This window comes from Balaenoptera physalus (genome assembly GCF_965194825.1).
Source record: "Balaenoptera physalus genome assembly, chromosome: 2".
NCBI classification, from domain to species: domain Eukaryota; kingdom Metazoa; phylum Chordata; class Mammalia; order Artiodactyla; family Balaenopteridae; genus Balaenoptera; species Balaenoptera physalus.
Genome location: NC_138883.1, coordinates 154714459 through 154742315, shown reverse-complemented (window position 1 = coordinate 154742315; position 27857 = coordinate 154714459). Strand labels below are relative to the sequence as shown.

At 45.7% G+C, this 27857-nt stretch overlaps 1 protein-coding gene across 2 annotated transcripts in view; it reads left to right on the top strand.

Annotated features, from left to right (window-relative positions):
• The first annotated feature begins 1835 nt into the window (after positions 1-1835).
• IL2RA (interleukin 2 receptor subunit alpha) overlaps positions 1836-27857 on the top strand; it is a 47827-nt gene continuing 21805 nt past the window's right edge. For both annotated transcript variants that reach the window (XM_082450555.1, XM_082450554.1), the window contains exon 1: positions 1836-3613. In XM_082450555.1, coding sequence (XP_082306681.1) covers positions 3550-3613 — 64 coding nt within the window. In that variant the 5' untranslated portion in view covers positions 1836-3549. The remainder of the gene's footprint in view (positions 3614-27857) is intronic.

Below are 27857 nucleotides of genomic sequence, written 5' to 3'. Positions count from 1 at the left end.
AAAGCCCTCGCACAGAAACGAAGACCATACGCAGCCATAAATAAATAAATAAATAAAATAAAATAAAACATATGAACCACCTTAAAAGCTTGCAGGTCATTATGGTTGGTTTGCTTCTTCATTGCGTGTGTGCTCATTCTCTGAGCTTGGCTGGATTGCACATTTGGCCTCCTTTTCCTTTTACTGCTTTACTCTTGAAGGGTGGGCACTAACCGTCCTCTTCTCCTTCCCTTTCTGAATAATTTAGCTAAAGCTTTCTGGTGGAGCAAAGGAGGGGAGACAACTGTGTGTCAGGTAGGAGGTGACAGAGTAGCCCAGAGTTGGGGGGCAGTCACAGCCCAAAGGGGGTGAGGAGGGTGTCTTTATGGGGAGACCATCCAAGATGAGGAGTCAGGGTCCAAGCAGAGTGGAGCAGCGGTCCCCACAGGGAGCAGCCCAGAGGGGGGAGTCAGAACCTGATCAGGGTGAGGGGGGTTCACAAAGACAGGCAGATACACTAGTGTTATCGGAGCCCCCCACGTGGGGGGAGGGGGCTGACACCTAGTGCTGGTGGCAAGGGTGTCAGACCTCACACAAGGGGAGGAAGTCATCCCCAAGGGGAATGACTTGGGATGGGGGTGCAGCACCCAAGCAGGGTCAGAAGGACATCCATGGGGGCAGGGGGGGTGACCTGGTAAGAGCCGTCAGAGCCTGATCAGGGCGAGGGGGCCATTTCCTCAGAGTCTGGGGGTGGGCTCAGAACAGGGATTCAGAGCCTGTGTAGGGAGAATAGGGTACCTGTGTGGGGAAGGGGATGGCGGCAGAGATGAGAGACTGGTAACATACAGGGGGACTGATCAAATGTAAACAGACAAGGGCGAATGAAGCCGATTTCCCACCATCAGGGAAGAGAGTTACCAACACATACAGAAAAGGAAAAAAACTAGAATTCAATCCTTTGGTGCTCAGTTGGAATTGGGATGTTGGGATGTATCAGTGTGAACTCATGGTTTCCAATATGTGTAGATGGATACAGAAATAAATATAGATGTAAAGGGCGTGTGTGTGTGTGTGTGTGTGTGTGTGTGTGTGTGTGTGTGTGTGTACATGCATGTATTCCTTAGCTCTGTCCCTAGCTCTGTTCATTGGGAGAGCCTAGGAGTAGTGCCACCCCAATAGCAATGAGCATATCTTGGCATCAAAACACTATTTCCCTCTGAAGGAACCCGGACTCTTTGGATTAACGGCTGATTCCAGGGCTGGGACAGAGAAAGTACAAGATGAGCCTGGAAAAATCTCCTTATGCTCCCAAAGCAAAGAAGTACAGAAAGAATGATGGAGATGTGTCAAAAGGACACAGAAGCCACCTTGAATGGACTCGCAGTGGACAAACAGGAGACAGTTTGAGCACTGAAATAAATGACAGCGATAGATTATAACCCAGTGAATAAAATAGAAAATCCTGAGCCTGTACACGTAAATAAATGAATAAATTGAAAGTTTGATGTGTAACACGATATTTACATCTTATCACCAAGTCCTTATTTATCACAAAGAGGGTTAGGGTCAGGGTTATAGTGACTGTAAAGTGGGGGCCCCTGGGAGACACTGCTTGCATCAAGGGATCAAAGTGAACATCGTCAATTCTGTATTTGGAACATCACAATGGCAGCTACTCTTCCATGGTTTTGGGGGGGTAGTTATTTATATTATACTTCCAATTTTTCTGTAAGTTTATTTCAAAACTATATGATGATAACCGTAGCCAGGCAAAATCTCCAGCTTAATAACAGGGACAGCCCGGCAGGTAACAGGAACTGCTGCACTCATCCACACGGTTGAAATGTTGCCAGCAATGAGGGTAAGCCTGCTCTGGAATCGTAGAAGATGATCCTGTCACATTTCGATAAAGTATTTCACTCCCGGAAAGAGATCAGTTCATGCTTTTCTCTGCAAACTCTGGCACTTACCCTGGAAACCACTCTTAGTTCATGTGCAGCCTTTCAAGGCCCTTTTCAGAGATCGTAATTGCCTTTCTTAGAGAATATCAGAATGTTCTTAGAGAATTATCAACAACACATATTGGAACCATGAACTGCTTTGGCTTGCCTGGATGGTTCTTCCTTTTGTCAATATTTTCACTTGCTTTCTAATATTTTTTAAATTGTATTTTACTATAACTACGTGATTACATGAATTTCCACTTAGCAAAACACAGTCAACCATTTCGTGAAAATCAGAAGATAGCTCTGATCTCTAACAGGGAAGGGATTTCCCTGGCGGTCCAGTGGCTAAGACTCTGTGCTCCCAATGCAGGGGGCCCAGGTTCGATCCCTGGTTGGGGAACTACATCCCACATGCCGCAACTAAGAGTTTGAATGCTACAACTAAAGATCCCACACACGGCAGCAAAAATCCTGAGTATCCCAACATCGAAAACCAAAGTCCACATTTTAGTAATAATCCTTGTTTTTTGGGGTTTTTTTACAAATTTATTTATTTATTTTTGGCTGCATTGGGTCTTCATTGCTGCGTGCAGGCTTTCTCTAGTTGTGGCGAGCAGGGGCTACTCTTCATTGTGGTGCGCGGGCTTCTCACTGTGGTGGCTTCTCTTGCTGCGGAGCACGGACTCTAGGCACACGGGCTTCAGTAGTTGTGGTGCACGGGCTTAGTTGCTCTGTGGCATGTGGGATCTTCCCGGACCAGGGCTCGAACCCGTGTCCCCTGCATTGGCAGGCGGATTCTTAACCACTGCACCACCAGGGAAGTCCCCAGTAATGATCTTTTAAGAGAAAGACACATCTGGTGGCAAAACATCTTATAAAATGACAACTCACATGCAGGAACCCAGAGCATCGTGGTGAAATAATTATGGCTAGTACTGATTATAAATCTTGGGAGAGTATTCCTGAGTTCTGAGTATGGAGACCCCACCTGGATGCCCACTAGACTTTTTAAAGGGATCCGTGGTCAGACAGCTTTAGGAAACTCCCGTCCAGGACCAAGACTGCTCTCCCACACTCCTGGCATGACCTTGACCCCCATCTTGTGTGGCACCTGCCCACTCCTCGGGGAGCTGCAAGTCTGGGGAAGGACCTCAGTTTCACAGTGACATCAGTTTATGAAACTCTAGCTGAGACCACTGCCAAGAAGTGCTTGCTCACCCTCCATCAACGGCAGGGGGAATCTCCCTCTCCTTTTCACGGGGAAGCTGAAGAAAGGATTCATACACGAACCCCAATCCTTCTCACCAACCCCGGCCCACACCTCCCAGCAACTGAACTTGAAAAAAAAAAGCTGGTTAAAACCACTTCCTATATTTGAGACTAGAGAAGAGAGTGGTAGGCACGATTTCCTGACTGAACAAACCAGGCTAATACTTATATAGAGCAAGTGCTGACTGTCCTAGAGACGGATGGACCAGCGAGGATGACAACCTGGGCGGACTGATCCTTCCCCAGCCTCCCAGCGCGATGCCAGCAAGAGGCTGAAAGGAAACCCAGCATTCTGTAGAGAAGTACCTTTTCTTCCTGGCCCCCACATCGGCAGCTGATCCCAGGGACCCGGAGGATGGAGCCAGGCTTGCTGATGTGGGGATTCTTCGTATTCATCGTTGTACCCGGCTGCGTGACAGGTAAGGGGTCACTGGTGCCCTCGGAGTCCTGGGAAGGCTAAGGATGTCGACTCTCCCCAGCCACAGAATCCGAGAGGCACCTAAGTAGAAAGTACGGGGAAGGGGGTTGAATCCTGGGTTCTACCCCTATGTTCACGGCCCACTGGGGGCCCTTTTTATGCCTCAATTATCGCCGACCTATAAAGAGAACTTGGAACGGTGGGCTCTTCTGTCGCTCAAAGTCTTTGACGGCTGATTCTGGGAAGAAGAGGGTGATGTGATATTTGAATGTTAGCAGATACTAATGAGCACAGTCCTCAAGAAACTGGATTTTCCACTGAATTCCGTTTTCCACTGCACCCACCAAGTTGTAAGACAATACTAAAAATCTACTAGGAGTCTCTCTAAGACCAGGTGAATGTGCGGCAGATATCACTAACTCATATATGAAACATTGGGATCATTTAAGAGCTCAGAAAAGTTAAGCCTCAAGGATGTATACTTTGTTTTTTACTGCCTCAGGAAATAATACCTAGGAAGTTTCTTATATGTGTAACTTTATAGAAGTTTAAAAAAAATAAGCATATGACTTTCAGAACATCAATTCTTCCTATGTTCTTATGTGTATATATGCATGTATGTATGTACGTGGGTATATATATATATATATATATATATATATGAAAGTTTTGAATTCCTTTCATCCTTTCAAAAGGGTTTGTCAGGTTTTTTTTTTAAGCAATAAGAAACCACCAACTTCTACCTCAAACCTCCTTCCTAATTGAGTGTGAACTTTCTAATAATGTCTTCCCTTGCTTATGCAGGAAAACAGGTAAGATATCAGAGTCTATGATTTTATATCCTTCGTTTCTAGATATATAATGACGCTAAGTGGCCACAGAAAGATATGTTAAGAAGTGAAACAGGATGATGCATAAGGAGTCTTTTTTGCTTGCTTAGGGGAAATGACCAAGTCACTGGGCTGTGAACTGACCCAGGTGTAGGATCTTCTTTACTTTGAAGTGAAAAGTGGGCGTGATTTTAGGAAGGCTTATAATGAGATTTCTACCTCCACAGGGTCTTTGCAAAGTGGGAGGTCAAGCCAAGCCAGAACAGAAAAGTCTTTACAGTTAATCATGCCCCATCTCTGGGAAACACATTTCAAGTAAACGCGTGTTATTGCCGGCCGATGATGACTTATCTGAAGATGTGAATGGTCTTGTAGCAGTGAGGACTGCTTCATACATTCACATCTTCAAAAATCGATCTAATACGTCTTGTTCCCCTTTTCAACACTGTAGGAAATACTAAAATGAACAAGACATAGCCTCACTCCTTAAGAGAGATATAACCTAGTAAGGGGAAGAAAGGCATAGATATAATAACAGCAGTATGGGTGGAATGGGATAAGATCTAGGGGAGCGGGGGTGTATCAGGGAAAGCTTCGTGAAAGCAGCAGCAAAAAGTGCCCTGAGGGGGCAGTGAATTTCCCTGAGTGGAGATTACAGATAGAGAGGCCCACAGGAGCAAAGACACAGCAGAGCATCAGGGAACAGCCCCCAGCCTTGGACGGGGATGTGGGGTTGCTGGGGATTAAGACTGAAAAGGTAGGATGGCATCAAATGAATGACCCAAGGCCTTCGTAGCAAGTTTAAAAATTTAAACTTCATTTGGGAGTCAATAAAAGACTACTAGAAAGTAAAAATGACCATTTATAGAGTACCTTCTATGTGCCAGACGTATAAGTCTTCTTTTACTCTTCATAGCCCCTTTGCAAGGTGGACGTCACCAACCCATGAGATGAAGAAGACCTCAAAACTCAGAGGTCACACAGGCAGTGACAGAGCCAGGACTCAAACCCAGTTTTCTCAGCCATGTGCTCCTTCTGTTCCCTGCAGACAGGGTCCGAGCTCTACAGAGATGATTCCGTAGAGAGAGTAGGTGCACAGACAGGGCGTGAAATTGTCCCATCCAGAGGCAAGTGAGGACTTGGTAGCTAAAGAGAATGACACGGGCTGAGTTTCTGGGATCCACATATGGCTTAGGAACCACTCCAGGGTAAGAAATAATCTCATCTCAGACTTTTTCCTCCCAGGGGAACCCAGTCTTCAAATAAACAAATCTTTTTATTCCTCAGAAGGGAGAGGTTGCTAACGAAATCAATCAGACTGTCAACAGATGCAATTTCTAGCTGATTCATAAGGCAGATTTTCAGTCTGAAAATTTCCAAAGCCACCATTTAAAATTGTGATGGGTGACAGGGGATGTATTAGTCAACGTGAGTGTTTTGAGTCTCTGTATTACTGGGTCCTGGGATGTGGTTGAAAAGAGAATTCTCCTGATGTTGCCAACAGGCACGTTATTGAAGGTGCCTTTCTCAGCATTGTGGAAATTCTGAGAGTTTATCTATGCCTTGATCATCTTTCTTTCATTCTAGGAATTCTGTGATCAAATCTTCATGCCCTAGACTCAAAAAAAAAAAAAACAACACAATGCGGAAACCCATTAAGATGATATTTTTGTCTAATTATCCCTTCTTGTAAAGATGACTGCCCACACTGGAATTTCCATCTTCACAGTTGTCATTCAAACACAAAATGTTTAACTCTTCATATTTAATCATTCAATTTCTCTAGATCCCAAGGTGTTATTACCACTGTTTCCTTGCTCACCTTTAAGATGTACTTTGGAGAAGATGTATATATATATGGGGCTTTGGTAAACTTAGGAAGTACCTCATGAAACAGTTGCTACTTTCTTTAAAAACAGCATGTCTTAAATAGGCAGTGCTGTTTATCACCCGTACATCTGCTCCTTTTGAGATCTGAGAGAATTAAGGCACCAAAAAGAGTTGACTTCACTGATGGACAGTCAGCTAGAGATGCTATAGAGGACGGCTGATGAGCTCTACAGCTCCTGCACTCAACTCCACTCATCCGAAGAGAAACTTCTTGGCTTCTTTGGCTAAAGCCCTGAGTAGTCTGGAGGCTTCTGTGTTGTTTCTTGTTGAAGTCATTCCTATCATAGTGACAGTCACCCTTAAGTCAGGCTAGCCCTCAACATGGTCATTCAAGTTCATTTCCCGCTCCCTTCATTTCCAATGATCAGTAGAAACCATAAAAATAAACAGAGTTCCTTTGGGAAGGGGGGCCATGTCACCTGAGGTCAGTGGAGAGAAGAGTCAGGGATACTGAACTTTGCAGGGAACAGAAAGTGGTCCAAGGCACCTCCGAACGACCATCGTCAGAGGAGGTGAAGGGCATGATTTTTGGCAAATTGCTATACCTCCCTGGGCCTCAGTTTCTCTGCAAAATGAAAAGGTTGATGGAGCTGACCCTAAGACTGACTTCTAGCTCTATCGCTCTATGTCAAGAATTCTGAACAGGAAATAAAATAAGCTCTGTCGAAAGGCCTTTTCAAGCCGGCGTACTTTTGGATGAAAAAGTTTCCAAACCGAAGACATACACAGCAGGGTCTGGGTTAAGAGACCTTTGCGGGCCCAAGTGCCGAGGCTGATGTATCATTGTAGGTTATTTCCAACTCCTGGAAGGTACCGCGCAGCACTCAGGCGAGGTTGTAAACGTCAAGGCAAAAACACTTCTCACTGCTGGGTGAGGCTTCTGCTATTTGCTTTTTGGGCATTTTTGCCCTCAAATGATTTCCTTGCTTCTCCCAGGGGAGGTCTTACATGAGTGGGAACCTCCTTCTCTTCTCTTTATCTGAGGCCATTCCCTATGAGAAAAGAAAAGAGGACCTTAATTCAATCAATTGTTTCAAAAAGCTATAAGCCCTGCATCCCTGAAAGTGGTCAAGGCTTTCCAGCCACGTCGGGGGAGCCACAGAGGGGCGCGTATGCTGGCTGGGAAGATGGACGGGGCGGAATTCCAGTTCTTCTCTGCTGCCCTCCAATCTCTATGTTTTAACTTCCCCTCCTAGAAAGTGAAATTAGGGATATGTGCCTTTCATACTTTTCAAATGTAAGAGCACCCAGATGGCAAACCAGTAGATTCTTGGCTTTAGGAGAGGATCTTGGCTTTTGTTCATCATCTGCTCCCCTGCCCCAGAATTTAGGCGGCAGTGAGAATCAGAAAAGGAAGGAGACTTGGGTGGAAAGGTGACAGAGGCTGGGTGGGGGATGCCGCTGAAAAGGTAAAACTTTGGGAACTTCCCTGGAGGTCCAGTGGTTAAGACTCTGCACTTCCAATGCAGGGGTCGCAGGTTCGATCCCTAGTCAGGGAACTAAGATCCCACATGCTGTGTGGCAAAGCCAAAAAAATGGTAGAACTTTGAACTGTGGGTTTATTCGTGTCTGGTGAGCATCCAACAGCCAAACAGCGTAAAGAGTTCCTCTATCCTTTTCCTCTCCATTAACTCCTGGGCTCCCTTTCTCTGCAAGTGTTTAAGCAGAGCCTAAATGAAAATTTGTCAAAAGTGGTGTAGAGATTTCCCAAGCCAGGCGGGAGGCTGAAGGAATGGCCTCTGATCCTTTTGGACTTAGAACCTAGGATTCCTTCTCTCCAGGCTAACAATGTGTGTCACCTTGGTACCAGTCATAGCCCACCCAGGGGCCCTCTGAAGCCACTGGGGGTCTCTAAACTTCCAGACACCCTCCTCTCTTGTTCTTCATCCAGGCAGGTATCAGGGGAAGAGAGATTGGAGACCCTTAATGAGCTCCCTCATTCCCTCTTTGGCCACCCTTTCTAGTAATTTCTTCAGGAAGTTCTGCTTAGGTGGAGTCAGCCGCTGCCCCAAGTATTATCAAGGGGGCAAAAAAATGGTCCATAGACCCTCACCGTATAAAGACAGACCTCATTTATCACTCCTACACATACATCCTGAATCTCCCAACAGGAAGAACAAAGTGATAGCAAGACTCCATCTGACTTAATCTTTCTTGAGTGGTGAGTCCTTGAGCAAATTTGACGAGTGCTGTTAACTGTCTCCTTAGAAAACTGTACATATGCACAAAATTTTGTGGATAATATTTGGGGTTGTAGCCTCCCTATCAACCAGGGTCTCCAGGAAGGACCTCCAATGAGGTTCTTTAGTATCTGAACAGCTATAGTTGTGAGCACAGAGGATGAGACACAGGAAGATATGCTCCCTGGTAAGGGAGCTATAGTTGGCTTGGCAAAAGCAACCTAAAAGGCCTGAGTGCCTAGACAAGATAGTAAGAAAAAGGTACCAAGGACACCAGGCAAGCAAGAAAAGTGGAGAGCCAGGACTAGAATCCAGGCTTCCCAAATTCCAGTCCAATATTCCCCTTAGGTCTTCACGTCGACTCTCAGTGACATCCATCCATCCATCTTTCCATCCATTGATCCATCCATCTTTCCATCCATCCATCCATCCATCCATCCATCCATCCATCCATGCGTTAGGATTACCAAGATGGAAAAGGTCTTTGCTCTCAAACTGCTTCTGGCCTAAGACTGGAGATAAAACATCTGCTGAGCAACTCCCACCTTGAAGACTTGCCAAGGGAGGCAGCAGTGTTTGCCAATGAGTCAACAGCCATCACTGAATCCCTCCCCCTCTCAGGCTTTCAAATAAGTCACCCATTTAGGGGAAAACAATAATAGAATCATCTCTAGGTATTTTAGGTATTTTCCACTCTAAGATTACTCAGGAAGTTTTTGGCTGTTTGACTTGTTTGGAGGTTACTCTGGGATTCGCCTCCATCAGGGAGAAAACACAAGTCCAACTGGGAAATGTATTTAGAGCAGTGGTTTCTAGCACGAACTGCACATTAAGTGTGCGTCTGGGAAACTTTAACAAATGATGCCCGAGCCTCACCCAAGACCAATTAAGACCAATTAGGTCAGACTCTCTGGGGATGAGAATTGGACATAAGGATAACATTATTTTTAAGCTCCTCAAATGATTCAAGATGCGGTTAGGATTGAAATCCACAGAATAATGACTCCATGGTTGGTCCAATTCCATTGTTTTATTTCTATTCACTAGGAATAGGTGCCCTAACACAGTATTTCCCAAAGTTTAATCTATTACAGGTCACCTAGGGACTTGTTGTGAGGCAGATTCTGACTCAGGATGTCAGGGATGGGGGCTGAGATTCTGGTTCAGGCTCCCTGTGAGGCCCATGTTGTTAATGCCCAAAACCCATTTTGAGTAGCAATGCTGTCACAGGAGAGAAGAAATATGTGGTGTGTCCACCCCACACAGAACTTGCAAGTAAAATGGGAAAACCAGTCTGGGAAAGACACAAGATCAAATATTACAAAGCGGTATGTAGCAAAGTTGATGCACGCCACAGCGACCAAAGCGGGGTAAGGTGCTTCGCGAAGCGTTCAGAAAGGCTTCTTGGAGAAGGTGGCTCTAAGCTTGTGCTTCTGAATCTCAGAAGACGGCTGGAGGGTGGCGTTTCCTAATGATGTTGCTACAGTTGTATACGTGGGTCATGCTCCTTGAGTAACAACTGAAAATTGAGGTGTTAATGAGAGCAACGAAACAAATGAGCCATATTTCAAATATTGGGTTGACCAAAAAGTTTGTTTTTGGGGTTTTCCGTAAGACAGTACGGAAAAACCCGAACGAACTTTTTCATATTTTGTGTTGGCTGCGTGCTGAGCAAGATGAGGCTCAAATGGCTAGCAATGATCTGATAAAAACTAGCACTTCTGCTCCGACAAGAAGCACCTGTGTTCGCCTCCTCTCATTTTGATCCTCTAGTGTCTACACACCTCGTTGGGGTCAGGTAGACTTCATTCCCACAATGGGTCACTGAATCAGCATCACCAGGGCCACATGACACCTCTGGGTAACAGTCAAGAAGTCCAGGGTCTTATTTCCCTACATCCAAATTATGTCCCGACCTAGCCCTGGCCAACGGCACACCACAAGGCCAGAGCTCTGGGACCTCCATCCTGACCACCCACGTGACACTTTGCCCCCACCCACCCTGGCCACATGGCTTTCCATCAGCCACGGTGCCTGCACTCTGAACCCAGGGTCAGGTACCCAGGAGGATTTCAGGCAGCAGAAACACTAAGGCACCAAAGTGTGGATCAGACTGGGTCAGGCTAGTGAGACCTGCTTCCTGGGCTGCTTTCCCCCCTTTTCCAATCATTCTGGATGCAGTGAAAGGGCAGGCTGGCATCAGGAGACTAGGAACAGTTAAATACTTTTTTCCCAAGAGAAGAAGAAAGAGAAGCAGGTTTCTAAAGAATATAAAGTAAGTGCTAAGGAGGTGATTGGTTCCTTTAAAAGAAAGAGCGTGGAAAGCCCGCTGGTCTTCAGGAGGCCCTCTTGAGAGAGAAAGCTGAGTGGTGGACGAAGCTGTGAACTGGAGAACAGACGGCTGGCTGGGGCAGCCCTGGCACAAACCCTGATCCCAGTACCCACTTTTTCCTTTGAGGCTTATTTGCCTTCAGCCTTGTTGCAGGAAACTTTTTTTTTTGGCTACGCCACGTGGCTTGTGGAATCTTCGTTCCCTGACCAAGGACTGAACCCAGGGCCACGGCAGTGAAAGCACCAAGTCCTAACCACTGGACCACCAGGGAACTCCCCAAGAAACATTTTAAACATGAATGATAATAACAAGAGCTAATATTCACAGCCTACATGCTCTCTTACAGGCATTATGTGAAAACGTAGTATTCCTTCGGATAATCCTCAAAATCAGGTCGGCCTTGTTCTCACCCCCATTTTGCACCTGGTAAACTGAGGCTCACAGAAGTGAGTAAGTGAGCCCATGGAACACAACCGGGGTGGGGAGCGAGGATGCGAACCAGGCTGTAGTGATGCAGAGCCCGCGTTCTTGACGATTCTCCTGAACCATGTTAGTAAACAAGTTTATTTTCACTTTTTTAAAAGTGGAAGAGAGTCTGCTCTGAGGAGGTCCCGCTGCTGCTGTGGTTGTGCGTAAATGAACGAGCCTGTTCCTACAGACTCCGACCCCAGATGCCCAGCAGTGATCCCTCCATCTCCTCTAGGAGCTGACCTCTTCAGGCGCACAGAGCCCCCGCAGACTTAAATTCTCTGAATCCCGCTCTCCCCGTCCTTCTACGCCCCAAACAGCAGCTCGGGGTGTCTTTCCTGCATTTGACTGTGCTTGAAAGAAAGCACTCAAGTCGAGCCACGTCTGCCCCAGACGCCCACGAAACAGAGGAAATTCTGAGCACCTCCGGGCATGAGTCAACCCCACCACGTTCAGGAATCTCTGCCCACAGAATCACCCACTCTTTTCTGTTTGGGCCCAAAATAGATACCTCCTTCAGAAGTCTTGCTGCTTTTTGTATCCTCAGCAATAAGAAAACAAAGGCGAGGATAGGTGTGTCTCTGAGGCATGGTGGTGGGAGTCTTCTCTGCTGTGAAGTTTTTCAGAGTGAAAACACTGCTGCCAAGGTAGACAGACAGGATGGGTGTGACAGGTGGAGGAGGGACGCAGGAGGGTGGATGGGGACAGTCTTGCCTGTGGCATCACCTTCAGGCACTGCTTCATTCCTTTGTTGATTCATTCATTCGGCAAATATTTATTGAGCAACTAATATGTGTCAGATACAGGGTTAGGAGATGAATGTAACCCAGTCCTTGGCCTCCAGGAACACACCATCCAGCAGGAGAGAAATATATCACACAGATAATGCCAACACAAGCTGAGATCTAAAATGCAAATACAAAGAAAGAATGGATGGAACACACAGACAAATGTTTGTTCTTATACGAGTCCCCGTACCTCTAGAATCAAGAACTGCCTCACATTTACACTAACATTTGGGACAGAAAGGAGGGCTGAGAGCATTACTTGGTCATTATCAACTACTGAAGTTATTAAAATCAAATACCGCAGATTTTGAATTTATAACAACATAGTCAGAGGATGTGCAGAAGCTTTCTTTTGCTCGAGAAAGTCCCTGACAGAGAAAGTGGGAACCTTTCAGGTGGGAGTAGTTACATTCCTTGAAGAAGAAACTGATGGCTCCCACAGGCCCCAGGTATTGCAGAAGTACCATTTATACACAGTGCTGACCGATGGCACATCCTCAGTGGAGTGTGAACCACTCCCCCATTCTAAACGCCCAGGAAGGACCTTCCTCTCCAAGGAAGGGATGAAGGGAACCTAGTCAGTCCGGTTACCTTATATACTTAAAAGCAAAGCAACAGTGTTTCTTTAAAACATATATATATATATATATATATAGAGAGAGAGAGAGAGAGAGAGTATGTGTTTATATGTATACATGTTTGTGTATGTATACACAAACATACATATATGCTAGGTATATATACATATATGTGTATATATGTACATATATGTGTGTTTATATATATACACACGTGTATGTAATATATGTGTGTGTGTATATATATATATGTGTGTGTGTGCATGTGTGTATAACTACATATACATAGTTTCATGAAATGAGGTCCTTGGAGCAAATTGGCCCATCTCCTCAGAGAAAGATCATGATACCAAATAAAGGGCAGACGAATCATTTCTAAGAGTTTTGCTTGAAATCCCCGAAGGCTAAGTTGACGTCAGCTTCTTCCTGCCTCGGGGCTCTGTGAGTTTCCCGGGAGTTTCGGGGGAGGCTGCGCATCTGGCATCTTTCCTGGTTGCGGCCGGGGCTGTCACGGCGTCCCCGGCTGATGAAACCCGCCAGAGCCTGCACACCCAGCTGAGTGTGGTATCCGTTTCCGGTCCCTGTGGTAGTGACACCTCTGTTCAGAGCCTGATTTAGAATAAAAGGATCTTTGTGAAGAGAAAACTCCTTATTTTAAGTGGAAAGCAAAACAAACAACTACAAAAAAAATTACAAACCCCAAAACCTTTTAAAAATAAAAGGGCAGTTTCCGCTGACATCCTGCTGACACCCAGGAGAGCACGGCATTTCGGCTCTGATGTGCAAACGGGTCGTTGTTTATCTCACTTTTGGCTTTCAACGCCTTTCACTGGCCAGGCCATCAAGTTTCACTTTCCCTCTTCCCAGGGCTTCGTTAATCTCACTCCCCTAGCCTGAGTTTGCAGTGGGCTTGTGCAGAGGGTCTGTGAGCAGAGCTGTCAGGACACCTCAGCCTCCCGCCCTCCTCCTCCTCCTCCTGGGAGGGTAACTGTGTGCGCTGCACCTGTTACCTCACAGAAGCCTCACAACGACCCTGTGAGTCAGGTACCACCATGATCATTCCCATTTTACAGATGAGGAAACTGAAGTCGTGAAGCAGTCATTCCCGCGCCCAAGAAAGTGATGGAGGCGGGCTACCGGCTCCATCCCTGTACAAAGGAAGCACACAGTCCACAGGTCTCATTAACTCCCCTGGGCTTCTTAGGTAAGCCTTCCAGGTCTCATTTTAAGTCACTCTTTGATCCATCCCCAAATTAATTCTCCTGAAAACAACTTTCGTGATGCCTTTCCCCTGATCAAAGAGCTCAAATCCTTCCCCGCTGCCTGTGGGGCACACTTCCTCTGCCTGGCATCCCATATTCTTTCTGACCTGGACCATCTGCATGTCTTCTGCACATCAGGCCCCCCAGCCCGCAGGTCTCCTATTCTGCAAACGTAGCTTCCTCACCTATGATTTCAAAGCCTAGGGGCATCCTCCCCTCTTATAATCTTCTGCATCTCATCAGCCTATTTGGGATTCTTCCCAACTGGAAAGCATCTTGGGAGAGCAGAAAGAGCTCATGAACTTGGGATTCTGCAGGCTTGGATTCAGATCCTGGTTTGAACTTGTGTGACTCTACTTTCCTTTAAAACAATCGCTGGGTACCATTCTCTGCAGGCTCCAGCAGGGTGGGGGCATCTGAGGGACACAGTGTGGCAAGCACTGTGTAAAGAAATGGCGGGTGGTTCGGGAGTGCAGCGGAATGCCCGAAACCAAAGAGACGGGTCCAGGAGGCTTCCCAGAGAAAAGTGACAACGAGGGAGGCCTGCAGGACAAGCAGAAGTCGAGAAGGTGGAAGCTAAGTCGTGAGCAAGGTTAACGACAAAAGACAGGGCATGGTCCACCAGGCCGGAGAGCTCAGGCGGGGGACAGAGGTGGAGGTTGTTGAGGCTGGGCTGTGAGCTATGTCATGGAGCCTTGCCAAGTACAGGGGCTTCGACTGTATCCTGGGAGGAATGGGTACCACAGAGCGGCGTGGGCAAGGGAAGGATGCGGCCTGGGCTTTAGAGTGTTGGCTCTGGCGTCCGTGCGTATGATGGCAGGTGGGACAGGGGGAGGGGGTGCAGCCCCGGAGGGCGCTGAGTGACCTAGAGGGGAGCTGGTGGCGGGCAGGTTCTTCTAACCTCCATGGGTTTCAGTTTCTGTGGGTATAAAGTGGGACGTGGCGGCCTGCCTACAGTAACCAGGATATAGTAGGTGCTCAGTAAACATGGCTTGCTGGGCTTCCAATCTGCACAGCCAAGGCCCAGAGCACCTCTCCACAGGGCTGTCTCACAGACTTCTCAAACTCAGTACAGCCAGAGCTGTGGCCCCAGGTCTACTCTTCCTCCTCTATTTCCCATTTTAGTGAAAGACACTACTATCCACCCAGTTGCCCAGGAACCCTGGGCAAAATCCTTGTTCCTTTCCCTTGGCTGGCCCCGCACTCCCTACGAATCCCCAGTCCCTGCAGAGTCCAGCCTGAATGATCTCTGTACGTTAGCACCCAGCATCTGCTCTCCAAGCTCCAGCACCCACCCCACCCAAAGATGCCCGCAATGGCCTTCCCACCATGTGGGACACATGTGGGACGGGGTGGGCAGTCAGAGGCTACAGTGGCCACACGAACAGGATGCAGCCGAGACACAGGGAGGAAACTGTGGGTGAACGGGGTCACGAGCACCTCCACCTGTGAGGCTGCGGGTCCAAACGCTGGCCTCACACCGACTGGCTGTGCGACTCCGCAAAGGTCACTGACCCTGTCGGGGCCTCACCGCCATCGTGTATGACACAGAGCCAGTAAGAACGACTATCTAATAATCAATCATATTTAAATGTTTCTTATTTATAACTATACTAATCATACTGTAGTACTTTGTATATCTTAATTTATTATACATTTAATATTTTAATTATAATAATGTACTATATAATAATCATTGTATTAATTGTCATGAATATTCCTAACAGCCTACTTCATAGGGGGCTGTGAGGACCAGAGAGGTCCATATATGTGCCCCGATCAGTGCCCGGTGTGCAGTGTCTCACACACCTTGGACAGAGTGGGCACTGTCTAAGCATGCAAGGAGATGGATAGAGAGGGTCTCTAAGCCCCTTTCGGTCCCGACATTGTATGGCTTAATAAACACCCTATAGCGGAGTGAAAAGTCATCCCTTCAGCCCTGTGCTGACCGAGCCATTCAGCCCCCCAGCGGCCGGCAAGCTCCCCTACCTGCATCTGGTCCGTTTGTAAGCAGGACTGAAGGTATCAGTTCACACTACGGAAGGAAGTCTATCTGGTTCACGCTACAATTACCACATCCTTGGCGAGCCCCATCTGTCCTTTTCAGCGCAAAGCAATTCCCAGTGAATCATGGTAACAGGTCTTAAGTTCCCATGTCCTTGGAAAGTGCTGCCACCTTGGGTTTAAATTCTATAAGAAGCCCGACACAAACGCCCCTTGCAGGACCATCACCTGTGGTCGTAAAACCTGAGGTGTCTGTTGAAAGGGACAGCACCCACCTACGGCACTGAGCAAAGGGCAGGACTTCGGTGCTACCTAAGAATTTAGGGAAGACAGGAATGGTGTAGAGCTGGCACTTTAAAGGGCGCTCTGGGGAACACGGAGCCTGTTTCCTTCAGTGCTGGCTGAGGGAGGACAGCCCAGGCTGAGTCCACAGACTGAATTCATCAAAAGCCTTTCAGCTGAGGCTGCTTTTCTGAGGCCAGTCCCTGGAGTACCATGGAGGGCTTTGGGTCTCATTTAATAGACGATCTTAACATAACCTCCTCCCGACCCTGTGTCACCCACCCCATCATCCACCCACTCTGACACATCCTCATCCTTCTTCTATTTATGGGGCAGCGCCTGCCGACATGCAGATTTGGGAAATACGTTCAGGCTGCTGTTTGTCTACACTGAACCCAACTTAAGCGAGTCACAGTGGACAAGCAGATCAGGGCTGTCCCCAAAGCACCAAGAACCCCAGAACCTAAATCAGCACCTTCCCCTCCGGGCAGTCTGTGGCCTCCATTTCCATGTCTGGATTGACATTCTCCATGCAAGGGTCTCATCCCCATCCAAAACGCTCGGTGATGTCTTAGTCCGTGCAGGCTGCTCTAACAGAATACCAAAGCCTGGGGGGCTCAGAACAACAGAACTTCATTCCTCACTTTATTCCTGGAGGCTGGGATCTGAGATCAGGGGGGCGGCGTGGTGGGGTTTGGGGGAGGGCCGTTGTGTCCCCACATGGCTGGGAGCAGAGAGGATGCTGGCTCTCTTGTGACCCCTACAGGGGCACAAACTCACCCCTGAGGCTCCACCCTCATGGCCTCATCTCACCCCAAGGCCCCACCTCCTAACACCATCACGTTGGGCAGTAAGGATTCGGCATACGAATTTGGGGAGCGGGGCCTCAAACATTGAATCCAAACAGCACACACGTGTGTCTTGTTTAAAACTGAGTGTGATTCTTGAGAGCTGGTGCGAAGAAGAGTGTCCCAGAGTTAGGGGGATGGCGGGCATCCCCGGGAGGTGGAGTGGGGCGGCAGGTGCGGGTTCCTGCTGGCAACACCTGACCCGGGTCCTCCCAGGCTCTGTACACGTGGATTTGGGATGCCTGCCATTCTTAGGGTCCGTGTCAGCGTGGCCAGCTGCTGTTTGACACCCGAATGGGGCAACGGGTCTGACGAGTAACTGTCTGGACGGCTCCATCATGTCATGTGACCTTTTCCTTTTTCCTTCTTTCCCATGTTTCCCTTCGGGTCTTGAGTTTCTACCCGGCATCACACTTACCCATCTGGCATTCTTTAGAATTCCAGTGGAAATTCCATGGTTATCCAGTTGAAAAATCTCCTCGACTCCATGGTCTAATTTCTCAGAAGACTCCCCTTGGGGAAGACAGTGGGTGGGATTCACCAATGTAGCACATTTCTACTAAAAACATTATTTCGTCCCAAGAAATGGGTTTCAAAGATTTGAAGGAAAACTGCTTTTCGATTTCAGAGAAAAAACACGGGTCTATGTCTATCCCCCTTGTTTTTCTTATCTGACAACCCTTTAATTTTCATCAGGTTGACGTTCTGCGGTAAACTTGTGGTTAACCCTTTCACGTACAGAAGTTTGTTATCAGCTAAGACTCCCAGGGGCAAAACACAACCACCCCAAACGTTTCATTCACAGAAGCATTTGAGACCCTGAAACATGAGAGCTTTGATTCAGGGACAGCTTCTGGGAGGAATATTGTTGGTTCTCAGTCTCCTTTTTTTCCCTTCCAAGGGAAGGAGAAAATAACTGGATTCCCACCCATCTCCCCCACCTTCTTTTTTCTTGGTAATAAGTGTTGATTAAGGAAGAAGATGTTCTCCAGAAGGATCTTACCCTGTGAGTCACTCATTCTTGGGTCGTGGAAATTCTGACTCTTTGGCCTGGGAGGCCCAGCTGGGTCTCAGAAACTGTGGGTCAGACACACGCAGAACTCACAGATGCAGGATGCTAATTAGTGCAGAATGAGCCCAGTTGCACTGAGATCTTCCCCTTCAGAGTACACAGCCCCCCCTCTTATTCCCACCCGGGGAATCAGGCACCTTTTCTTTGATGCCATTAAGTTGCCTTAACCCGTCCCCCCAGCCCTGAGCACAAACAAACTTGGCTCTGCCACGTTCCCCTCAGCCTTTATGCTGAACGAAGATGGATATGTGTCTGAATTAATTGATTAATAGACCATAATATCGACGCAATTGCCAATACACTCAAGCATTCATTCAGTGCCTACGGCTGCCCACGTTGAAGAAACAGTTTAAATAAATAGTAGGTGACATGCACAGCCAACAACAACCAGAAATGACCAGAAGTTTTCAAACTAAACCATGGTGAGCTAGTCGGCAGTGATCAGGAAGTTGACCATGTTTTATTAGATGTGAAGGCCATTGTGAACATAGGTGAGAGGAAGGAAACGAATGCAGAATTCTCATGAATAGTCCTTAGAAGATGAAGTCAAAAGAAACTCCATTTCCTTGCTCTGACACAATCAAGCTTTAAGTAATTAACATTTTAGATAATTTTTTTCCAGCTCACAAAGGAACCTTACATATTTTATCATTTGGTCCTAAAAACAACACTGCTCGAGAGATAATAATAGCAACAATCAAGACTTGTGGGACATTTTACAGATATCAAGGTCCTTTCACTTACATTATTTCCCAGATACATTTCTGTCATTCACACCCTTGCCATTCACACTCCAGCAAACATTCCATTTATAGTCCCCTGAAGCCGGCATTCCCCCTGCCAGGGTGACCTATTCTGCTGAACCTGCCAGGTGAACCCCGTTCACCCTTCAAACGAGGTACAGTCAGGAGCAGCCTTCCTCCTTACCTGGCTCACAGGCCAGGAAGGATTCCACCCCCCATCAGGGGCACCACACCAGGAGGCCCAGAAAACCAATCAGCATGGCAAAGGCAGTGACCTGGAGTATCTAAGAAGCTCCTGTGGTCACAAGCTCCTTAATGGCTCTGAGGAATCTGCCATCTGCTATTTGATTGGCAGACTCAGTCCCCAAAGCAAAGCAAAGAAATGCTGTCAATCCCTCCCGACAGGAGGGAGTCCAGTGTTTGACAAACCCACTTCCCAGGTTAAAGGAAAAAGAGGGAGGGGCGGTTGTGGTACCCCGAGGTGAATCACGGAGGCAGAGAACACCTCACCTGCAGGCATTTACTGTGGCACTAGCGCATCAGCTCTGTGCTCTGGGACCCTAGGATGCTTGGCTAGACGATATTTTTAAAGACATATTGGAGGCTGGGAGACACGGGAGGTGCGGGGAAATGATAAGACGCTACTGCTCTGGCAGGTCTGCAGTTGGGAGGGCTGCAGGAGAGTGGTGAACGTTACAGAAGAGAGGGGGCGTGCGTGAGGCTCCCGCAGAGGTCCAAGCAAGGACTTTTGAGAAGGGTTTGGACCTGACGGCAAAGGAAAGTGAAATTTAAGGGAGATGCTGAAGTGTCACATCACAGGAATGCCAGGGTCACCAAGAGAAACAAGGACAAGAAGAGGAACAGAGGATTGTTTGTGTGTGTGCTTGTTTTTAACTTTTTTTATGTATAAAGTTTTTATTTTGTGATTTTCTCAGGATACATTTCCAGATATAGGATGCATGGGTAAAAAAAAGATTATGAAGATTTTGATAACTATGTATTGAAGCTCTGTATTGTAATGGTTAAGATGTTGGGCTTTGGAGTTTAGAATGAGCTGGGTTCAAATTCTAGTTCTGCTTGATCTTGGACCAGCTACTGTAAATCTATGTTTTTAACATTTTATTTTGAGATGATTATAGATTCACATGCAGTTGTAAATAATAATATCGAGAGATCCAATATAGCCTTCATTCAATTTCCCCCCAAATTATAGCATGATATCACAACCAGAAAATTGACCTTGCTACAATCCATCAGTCTTACTCAGATCTCACCAATTTTATATGCTGTCATCCGTGCATGTGTCTTTGGTTCTACACAACTGTCCCACATGTGAAGATTCATGTGACCATCACCAGAGCCAAGATACACAGCAGTTCTCATCACAAGGATCCCTCCCGCTGCCCTAACCTGGCCACAGCCACAGGCCTCCTTCTTCTCTAATCCCTGGCAGACACTAAGCTGCTCTCCATCTCTATAATTTTGTCATTTTTAAGACTGCAAAGTAAATGGAATCACACAATATGTAACCTTTGAAACTGGCCTTTTTCACTCAACCTATTTCCCTTTCTGCACACAATTCTCTTATGATCCATCTTTCTGCACATAATTCCCTTGTGATCCACCTTTCTGCACACAATTCCCTTGTGATCCATCTTTCTGCATTCCTTAGCTGGCATTATCCTGTAAAAAAAGTGTTTCTTCCCTACCTACCCCATGCCACACTTCTTTAGTATCACTCTTGATTGCTATCTTTTAAAATTATTTCATTATTTTATTACTTCCACCATTGATTCTCTTGGGTTTACTAGACACACTACCGTATAATCTGCAAGCAGAGATAGCTTTATTTCTTTTCTTTCCAGTTTTTATGCCCCTACATTCTTTCATCTGATTGAATTGACTAAAACCCCAATGGCAATGTTAAGTAGAAGAAGAAATAGTATCTTTACCTAGAAGTTTTGAACAGAGTTGAAGTACCAGAGGATGGCCAGATGGAAAGGCGGAAGGCATTGCGTCTAGACTAGAGCTCAGGGCTAGAGGTAGGAATTTAGAAGAGGCAGCACAGCATCCTGTCAAGACCACGGCTCGAAAGCCTAGATGAGCCTCCAGCTCCATCACTGTGGGTCCTCTAGCTGGGTGACCTCGCTGGGGGACCTCAGGCAATTCTTCAAATCTCGTTGTGCCTTGATGTCTCATTTGTAAAATGGCAGTAATCATGATAATGTCTACTTCATAGTACAGTTGTCAGGATCAGATTAGTTCATATGTGTGAGGGCTTGTTATTGTTACTTAAAAATGAATTAATAAACATGTACTCAAACTTTCTCAGTTTTAATTGCTAATATGGCAAAAACAACGATGGATATAACCCACAGAAACAAATGCTTTGGCGGGGGTGATGCTCCTCAGTAATTTTTGAGAGTGTGAAGGGGTCCTGATACCAAAAGGTTTGAGAATCACTGCCTTCGTCATACTGGTTGTTAAAAATTGAAATACTTCCAAGCTTGTTGGTAAACATCTGCCGCTTTGAACCTGTCAAATGACCCTCCCTACTCATTCCCCTGGCTCCTCCCACATATCAGCACCGAAGGGTTACTGTGTGGCAGACGGGGCTCCAGGACCCTCGGCTTCATCCTCATTGGCATCCTTGGTTCCTGACCCTGCTACCCTGCTTGTTCAACATTCTGAATCTCACTCCTACAGAGAAACCAACTGCATCGCCCTCTGAGCTTTTATGGTGACCTGAGGTCCATGCAAACCTTTTCTCCACACTCTGTCCTCTTCTTCCTTGCTTCTTCCTGAGACATTTATGTTCGCTATTTGAAAGAATTTCCTGAAAGCAAAAGTGAGATTTTTTTTAAAAGGTAGACATGAGGGCAGCAATAGTGGGCTTTCTTGTGATTCTGATCCCATCACCTTGAGCTGTGTGACTTGGGCGATTGACTGAATCTCTCTGAACTTCAATCTCCTGCTGTACAAAGTGGGGTGACAATATATGTCCCTCCAAGGGTTGTAGTGAGCATGGAAGGTGATCTCTACAAGTAAGCAGCACACAGGCAGGGCTCAGATGTCAGTTACTATTCTATAAATAGCCCCAAATGGAGGACCTGAGCTCCCTGACTTCAAAGATAATGATCTGAATTAAACCACAACATCTCACAAACACTTCCCAGTAACCCAGATACTTTAGACATAGCTCTAACTCCTAGCTAGAGAGAACCTTCCATAGCAGGGTGAGAAGCACACTCATTCCTGAAGATAATGATGGGAAAGCACTGAACTGGGAGTCAGGGCTCCGTTCTACTCCCAGGTTTGCCACAATTGGAGGAATGGCACCCAGCCTCAGTTTCCTTATCAACAAAAGGGGAGATTAATCTAAATCATCTTTGGGGTTTCTCCCAGCTCTCAGATCCTGGGATCCTATTGAGAGGAATAGTCAACATGTCTTATAATATTTTATTTTGAATCCAAAACACCTGCTTTCTATAAGGCTCAGGCTGCTGGGTGGATTTCCCAAGGAATTTGGAGACTGTCTTTGACATTAGGTATATCTTGGGGTTCTTCTCAGATCTGACACAGAAGATGAATGTCTTTAGGTCAAGAACTACACAATTTCTTTATCCAATGCCCCAAACTCTTGATGGACACCTATGTCCCTTGCATAAAGCTTAGTAAATCATCATCTAGAAGTTTCTGTGCTTAGTGAGTTATTCTAATGTTCATCCCCGATCCCCATTGTATAGACGGCCAAGCAGAAGGACACAAAGATGAAGCCATGCACTCAGTGCTGGCTGGGCTGTACGGGTAAACATAACTTGATCTTGATTCATCCACAGAGCAAAGAATCTTATCTCAGACCCTGTCCACATCCTTTTGAAGCCCCTTCCTTTTCCTTATCTTTCACGTTACACAGGCCACAAGGGCCAGATGAGTGCTCTCTCATTTTGAACAAAAACAGAAAAGAACTTTTTTAAAAAAATCACCTTGCCCACAGCCATTTTCACCCACCCACCTTTCCTCCAGCCAGGGGAGTTCTCTCTCACTGCACCCTCTTAGATGCTTTGCCTGGGAACGAGGTGTCCTGTAAGCAGATTCAGCCCCGCCTGAGGGCGCCGCTCTCGGTCCCCTGGGGGAGGCGGGCCCTCCGGAGGGGGTAGAAGAGGGGGGAAGATGGGGCAGCCACTGCTGGGTGCGGCTACAGCCCCGGCAGCATCGGGGCGCTCGAGAGAAATAGTGTCAGCCTCCACACTCACCCCACTGTGCCTAAATATGCATTTAACAAGCCCCCCAAGCCACGTGTACACACATTAAAGTTTGAGAAGCTCTGCTGTGAACAAGTGAAGCAGAGTCCTACCAGCTGTAGGAAACCGACTTCCCGGCTCAAAGGACCAACTGCCTTCCAGGTGTTGCTATTTCTGGTTAACTCGAGGAACACAAAAATATTTCAGCACAAAATTTACCTTAGTTCTATTCCCTTCTAAAAACAAAACAGCAAGACACCAAGGGGTAGCTTTATTTAGGGGAGTGGAGTTGAGGTCATATGCTAAATGAGAGAAAGGGTGTCAGGATTCCAGATCCAATCAGGAAGCCCTGGTCTGCATCTCTTGTCTCTCTTAGTGAGTGACAGGCCACTCAGAGGAAGAGAAGGGAGTGCCTCGATTCACCAAGTTTCTCATCTTTTATTGGAAACCCAAGCAGTAGAAGCTGCACGACTGTCCTTCTGGGAACAGTGGCGGAAAGGAGAGAGCAGACGCCTGGGAGACAGAAAAGCTGGTCTGAATCCCTAAATCTGTTGCTGTGTAACCTACAAATGCCTAATCTTTCCCTCCCTAGCATGGGCATGGTGAGACGGAGGAGATGAGCCTCCAGCAATCCAGTGGAGGGAAAACAAAAGGCAAAACAACACAGAAAAAAAAGCGAAGCGTGTCCCAGGGTCCCTCACCCTCAGCCACCTTCCTCCCAGACCTGTGCGGTGACACAGCCCAGAGCAACGTGGCTCTCAATTACTGTCGCTAATGTCAGCTGAAGAAGCCAAAAGCAGCCATGAATTCCTGCATTTCAGTTGAGCAGGGAATTCCTGGAGGCAACAAGCCTACAAATATCCCAAGTGAAGATGCACCTGGGACAGTGTTTCAGGGACAGGGATGGAGGCTGGGTGGGGACAGGGGGTGGGACATAGGGGGTCCTGCCTGTGTCTTTCCAGTTACCAGTCTTAGCAAAAATTTGAAATAAGACGTGAAACACCTTCAACATTGGAAGAGCTCAGTTTAACTCTCAATGCAAGTCCCTTGGGAAAATTCCTTGGGATTTTTCAGGATGAATAATAATTACTGGCTCTCTTTCCCCTCTGCCTACACAAAAGGTAGGAGGCAAGACCACATCAATGTTCCTCCGAGCCCATGGTAGGACCCCTCCAGGGGCCCCAGTGTCCCAGCTCTGAGCATTCGCCCCAAGTCCCAACACGAGGTTAGCAGTCTAAACTTTTTCCTCCAATCTGCAGGCAGCACACACTTTCAAAACTCTCAGAAGAGAAAATGACATCCAATCCAGAAATGCACCAATATTTAAAAATGACAGAGAGAAAAACATTTCCCTTCCCACCTTCCAAAAAAAATTCTGCATTTGCCTCCTGAGCTGGGAGAATGGGCCAGAGCTGAGAGCAGAGAATAATTTCTGTTAGTAAGTCAGAGCCTCTGGTGGAAGCAAGAAATAGATCTGGAAAGGTGGGTGCAAGAGTAAAGGCGGAAAAAGCCCCTGTTTGCTGAATTTCGAGAAATTTTAGAGCTTTTGGAGTAAAACTAGAGAATGAGGGCAGCTGCCATGCTATGTGAAAATTTGTAAGTGATAATATGGGGAAGGAGGCTGTAAAGACATTTTGCTGAGTCACATAAACAGAACTGTCCTTCAGTGTTCCTCTGCAAGATTTCAGGAGAGACAAAGTGTTTTCATCCTTTTTTTTAAGATGTTGTACTGCTGTTTCTTTTACGGCACCGCCTTGAGAAGGGCTTTTAAAAATCCCAGATTTATTCCTGTTAAAAGAAACACCGCCCGCACCCCAGGTCCACCTTTCCTGCACACTCCCCTGCCCCCGCAACACACACACTTTCTTCAGGTGATACTTGGAACACTCTTCACATGGTTCCAGGGAAAAGGGTTATAGTCAAGTTCTTTACTAGTTCTTAGCTATAGACCAGGGAAGTTTCAGTGCTTCTAGATTTCAGGAAAGATGCTTTTATAAAAGGAAAGTCTGTGGGAGTAAGAAGTTCTGGAAATTTCTCTTGTCCCCGCATGACCTCCTCAGATGCTCGGGCTAATTTATGATGATCCTGGAAATTTCCATGGCCTAATTTAGAAAAGCATATCATCATGTAAATAGTTTTTAAGGACACAAAGTTGCCCCCAAGGCAATCTGTCTGCCTTCTTTTCAGATTTCTGTGTTTAGAAACTCTCTTGGTTTGTGGTTGAGTCGTCAGATTCCAAATGCGTCTGAGGTCAATCCTTGATTATTTGTGCTAGTGGATAATCACGAGAATTGCTCAGTATACTTCTTAATGATTTTTTTGAAGTAAAATTACATGTAGTGAAATGCACAGATCTGAAGTGTACAATTTGATGAGTCTGGGCTGTTAACCAACATTTCAGAAACGGAGACCTGATTGAAATAAGAAAGTGTTAATTGGGGTTTGTTAGGAATGCCCCAGTAACACAGATTCAAGAAGACCTTGAATTGTTTCTCCACCCCCTCCTTCCAACTACAAAATAGGGGACACTTATAAAGGCAAAACCCCACAAGGTTACAGTTAGTGACATGAGTTGTTTATCAAGAATTATAATTGGAGCTGGCAAGCAGTAAGGGTGCTTATTGAGTAAGAATTGGTTGGGGTCTGAAATGGTTGCATAATTTCAAGGGGAGACCTTGAGACCATAAGGTTGCAGCTGCTGGCAGATATTGTTTTGAAAATGGCTGGTGGTGTCCTTAAGTTTGATGCAGTTCAGAGAAAATTCAAGTTCTCAGTGGTGCAGGGACATGTCTGAGACCGGGTCTTCAATGGCCCCCCGACTTGAACTGTGACAAGTCCATTATAATTTCAATTTGTCATCAGGGCAAAGATGTACACTCATGTTTCCATCCCCCTACTGTCTCCTTCCAATCAATCCCCACCCACCACAAGCAACCACTACTTTGACTTCTTTCTGCATACTAGTTTTGTCTTTTCATAAACTTCATATAAATGGAATCAAACAGTGTGTGTATTTTGTGTCTGTCTTCTTTTGTTCAACATAATGTTTTTGAGATTATTCAAAACTACTATAAATGTTCTGCTTAAGTCTTTTTGTAGCCATGTGCTTTCACTCCTCCTAGATAAATACCAAGGAGTGGAACGGCTGGATCATAGGGCAGGTATATATTTAACTTCATTTTTAAAACTTTGAGTTTTGGCATTATTTTACACTCCCAACAGTAATGGAAGTGAGTTCCAGTAGCTCCTTGCCAACATTTGGTGTTGTCAGTCTTTTATCCGTTTTACCCATTCTAATGGACTATTTCATGGTGGTTTCCAATTTGCTTTTTCTTGATATCTAATGATGTCTTCAGCACATTTTCAAGTGCTTATTGATAATCAGATATCTTCTTTGGAGAAGTGACCATTCAAGTCTTTGCCCATTTACTTATTGGGTTGTTTGACTTTGAGTATTGATTTGTAGTTCTTTGTATAATGTGGACACAAGTCTTTTTGTCAGATATATGTGTTGCAAAGATTTTTCTCCCAGTCTATCTGTAGCATTCATTTTTTTCATTTTCTTAATGCCTTAGGAAGAGCAGAAGTTTTAAATTTACTATTATTTTATGGTTAGTGCTTTCTGTGTCTTCCCTAGGAAATCTTTGCCTATCCCTAGCTTGCAAAGCTATTTGCCTTTATGTTCTTTTAGAAACTTAATAGTTTTATCTTTTATGTTTACATCTGTAATGTATGGATTTGGTGTATGGATGGATCTTTTATGTTTAAATATATAATAAAATTAATTTTTGTACGTGGAGTGAAGTTCTTTTTTCCCTATACAATTATCATTTGTTCCAGAAGCATTTGTTGAGATTTTCCCTTCCCTCACTGAATTGTCATGGTGTGTTTGTAAAAAATCACCTGAATATACCTATGTCAGTCTATTTCTGGATTTTCTATTCTGTTCCATTATTCTATATGTCTATCTTTTATCAATATGTACTGTCTTGGTCATTGAAGCTTTATAGAAAGTCTTGATATCAGATGATGTGAATCCTCCAAATTTGTACATCATTTTAAGATTGTCTTAAAATTCTAGGTCTTTGTGTCTTGCCAAATTTCTACCAAAAAGTGTGTTGGATTTTTTTTTATTGTAATTGCATTGAGTTTATTGATCAATTTAAGATAAGTTGACATCTTTAAAAAAAAAAATCTCCCAATCCATAAACATTGTGCATTTCTCCATTTATATAATTCTTTATGTTAGCAGTGTTTCAGAACTTTCAGTTTAAAGGCCTTGCGAGTTTTCAGTAAATTTATTCCTGAGTATGTTATGTCTTTTCATACTATTGTAAATGGGATTGTTTTAAAACTTTTAATTTTCTAATTGGTGGCTCACAGTATAACCACAAGTGATTTCTGTATATTGAGATTGCTAAATTTGCTAAGTTCTCATAGTTATTTTGGAGATTTCTCAGTAATTTCATGTAATCAACCAAATCATCTATGACTAATGTTTCTTACTTTGAAATCTACTCTCTGATATAAATATAGCCACACCTGGCAACAGATGCCTGTTTTTGTAAATAAAATTTGGTATAACTATTCTTCTCTCGGTCTCCACAGCAGGGAGTTGGTTCTAAGTCACAGGGTCCTGCCCTGTTCATATTCAGCCCAGCTGCTGGATTAAAAACCCAAAGAGTATCCTCACACACACTTCTGCCCCCCTCCTCTCTAGAGCC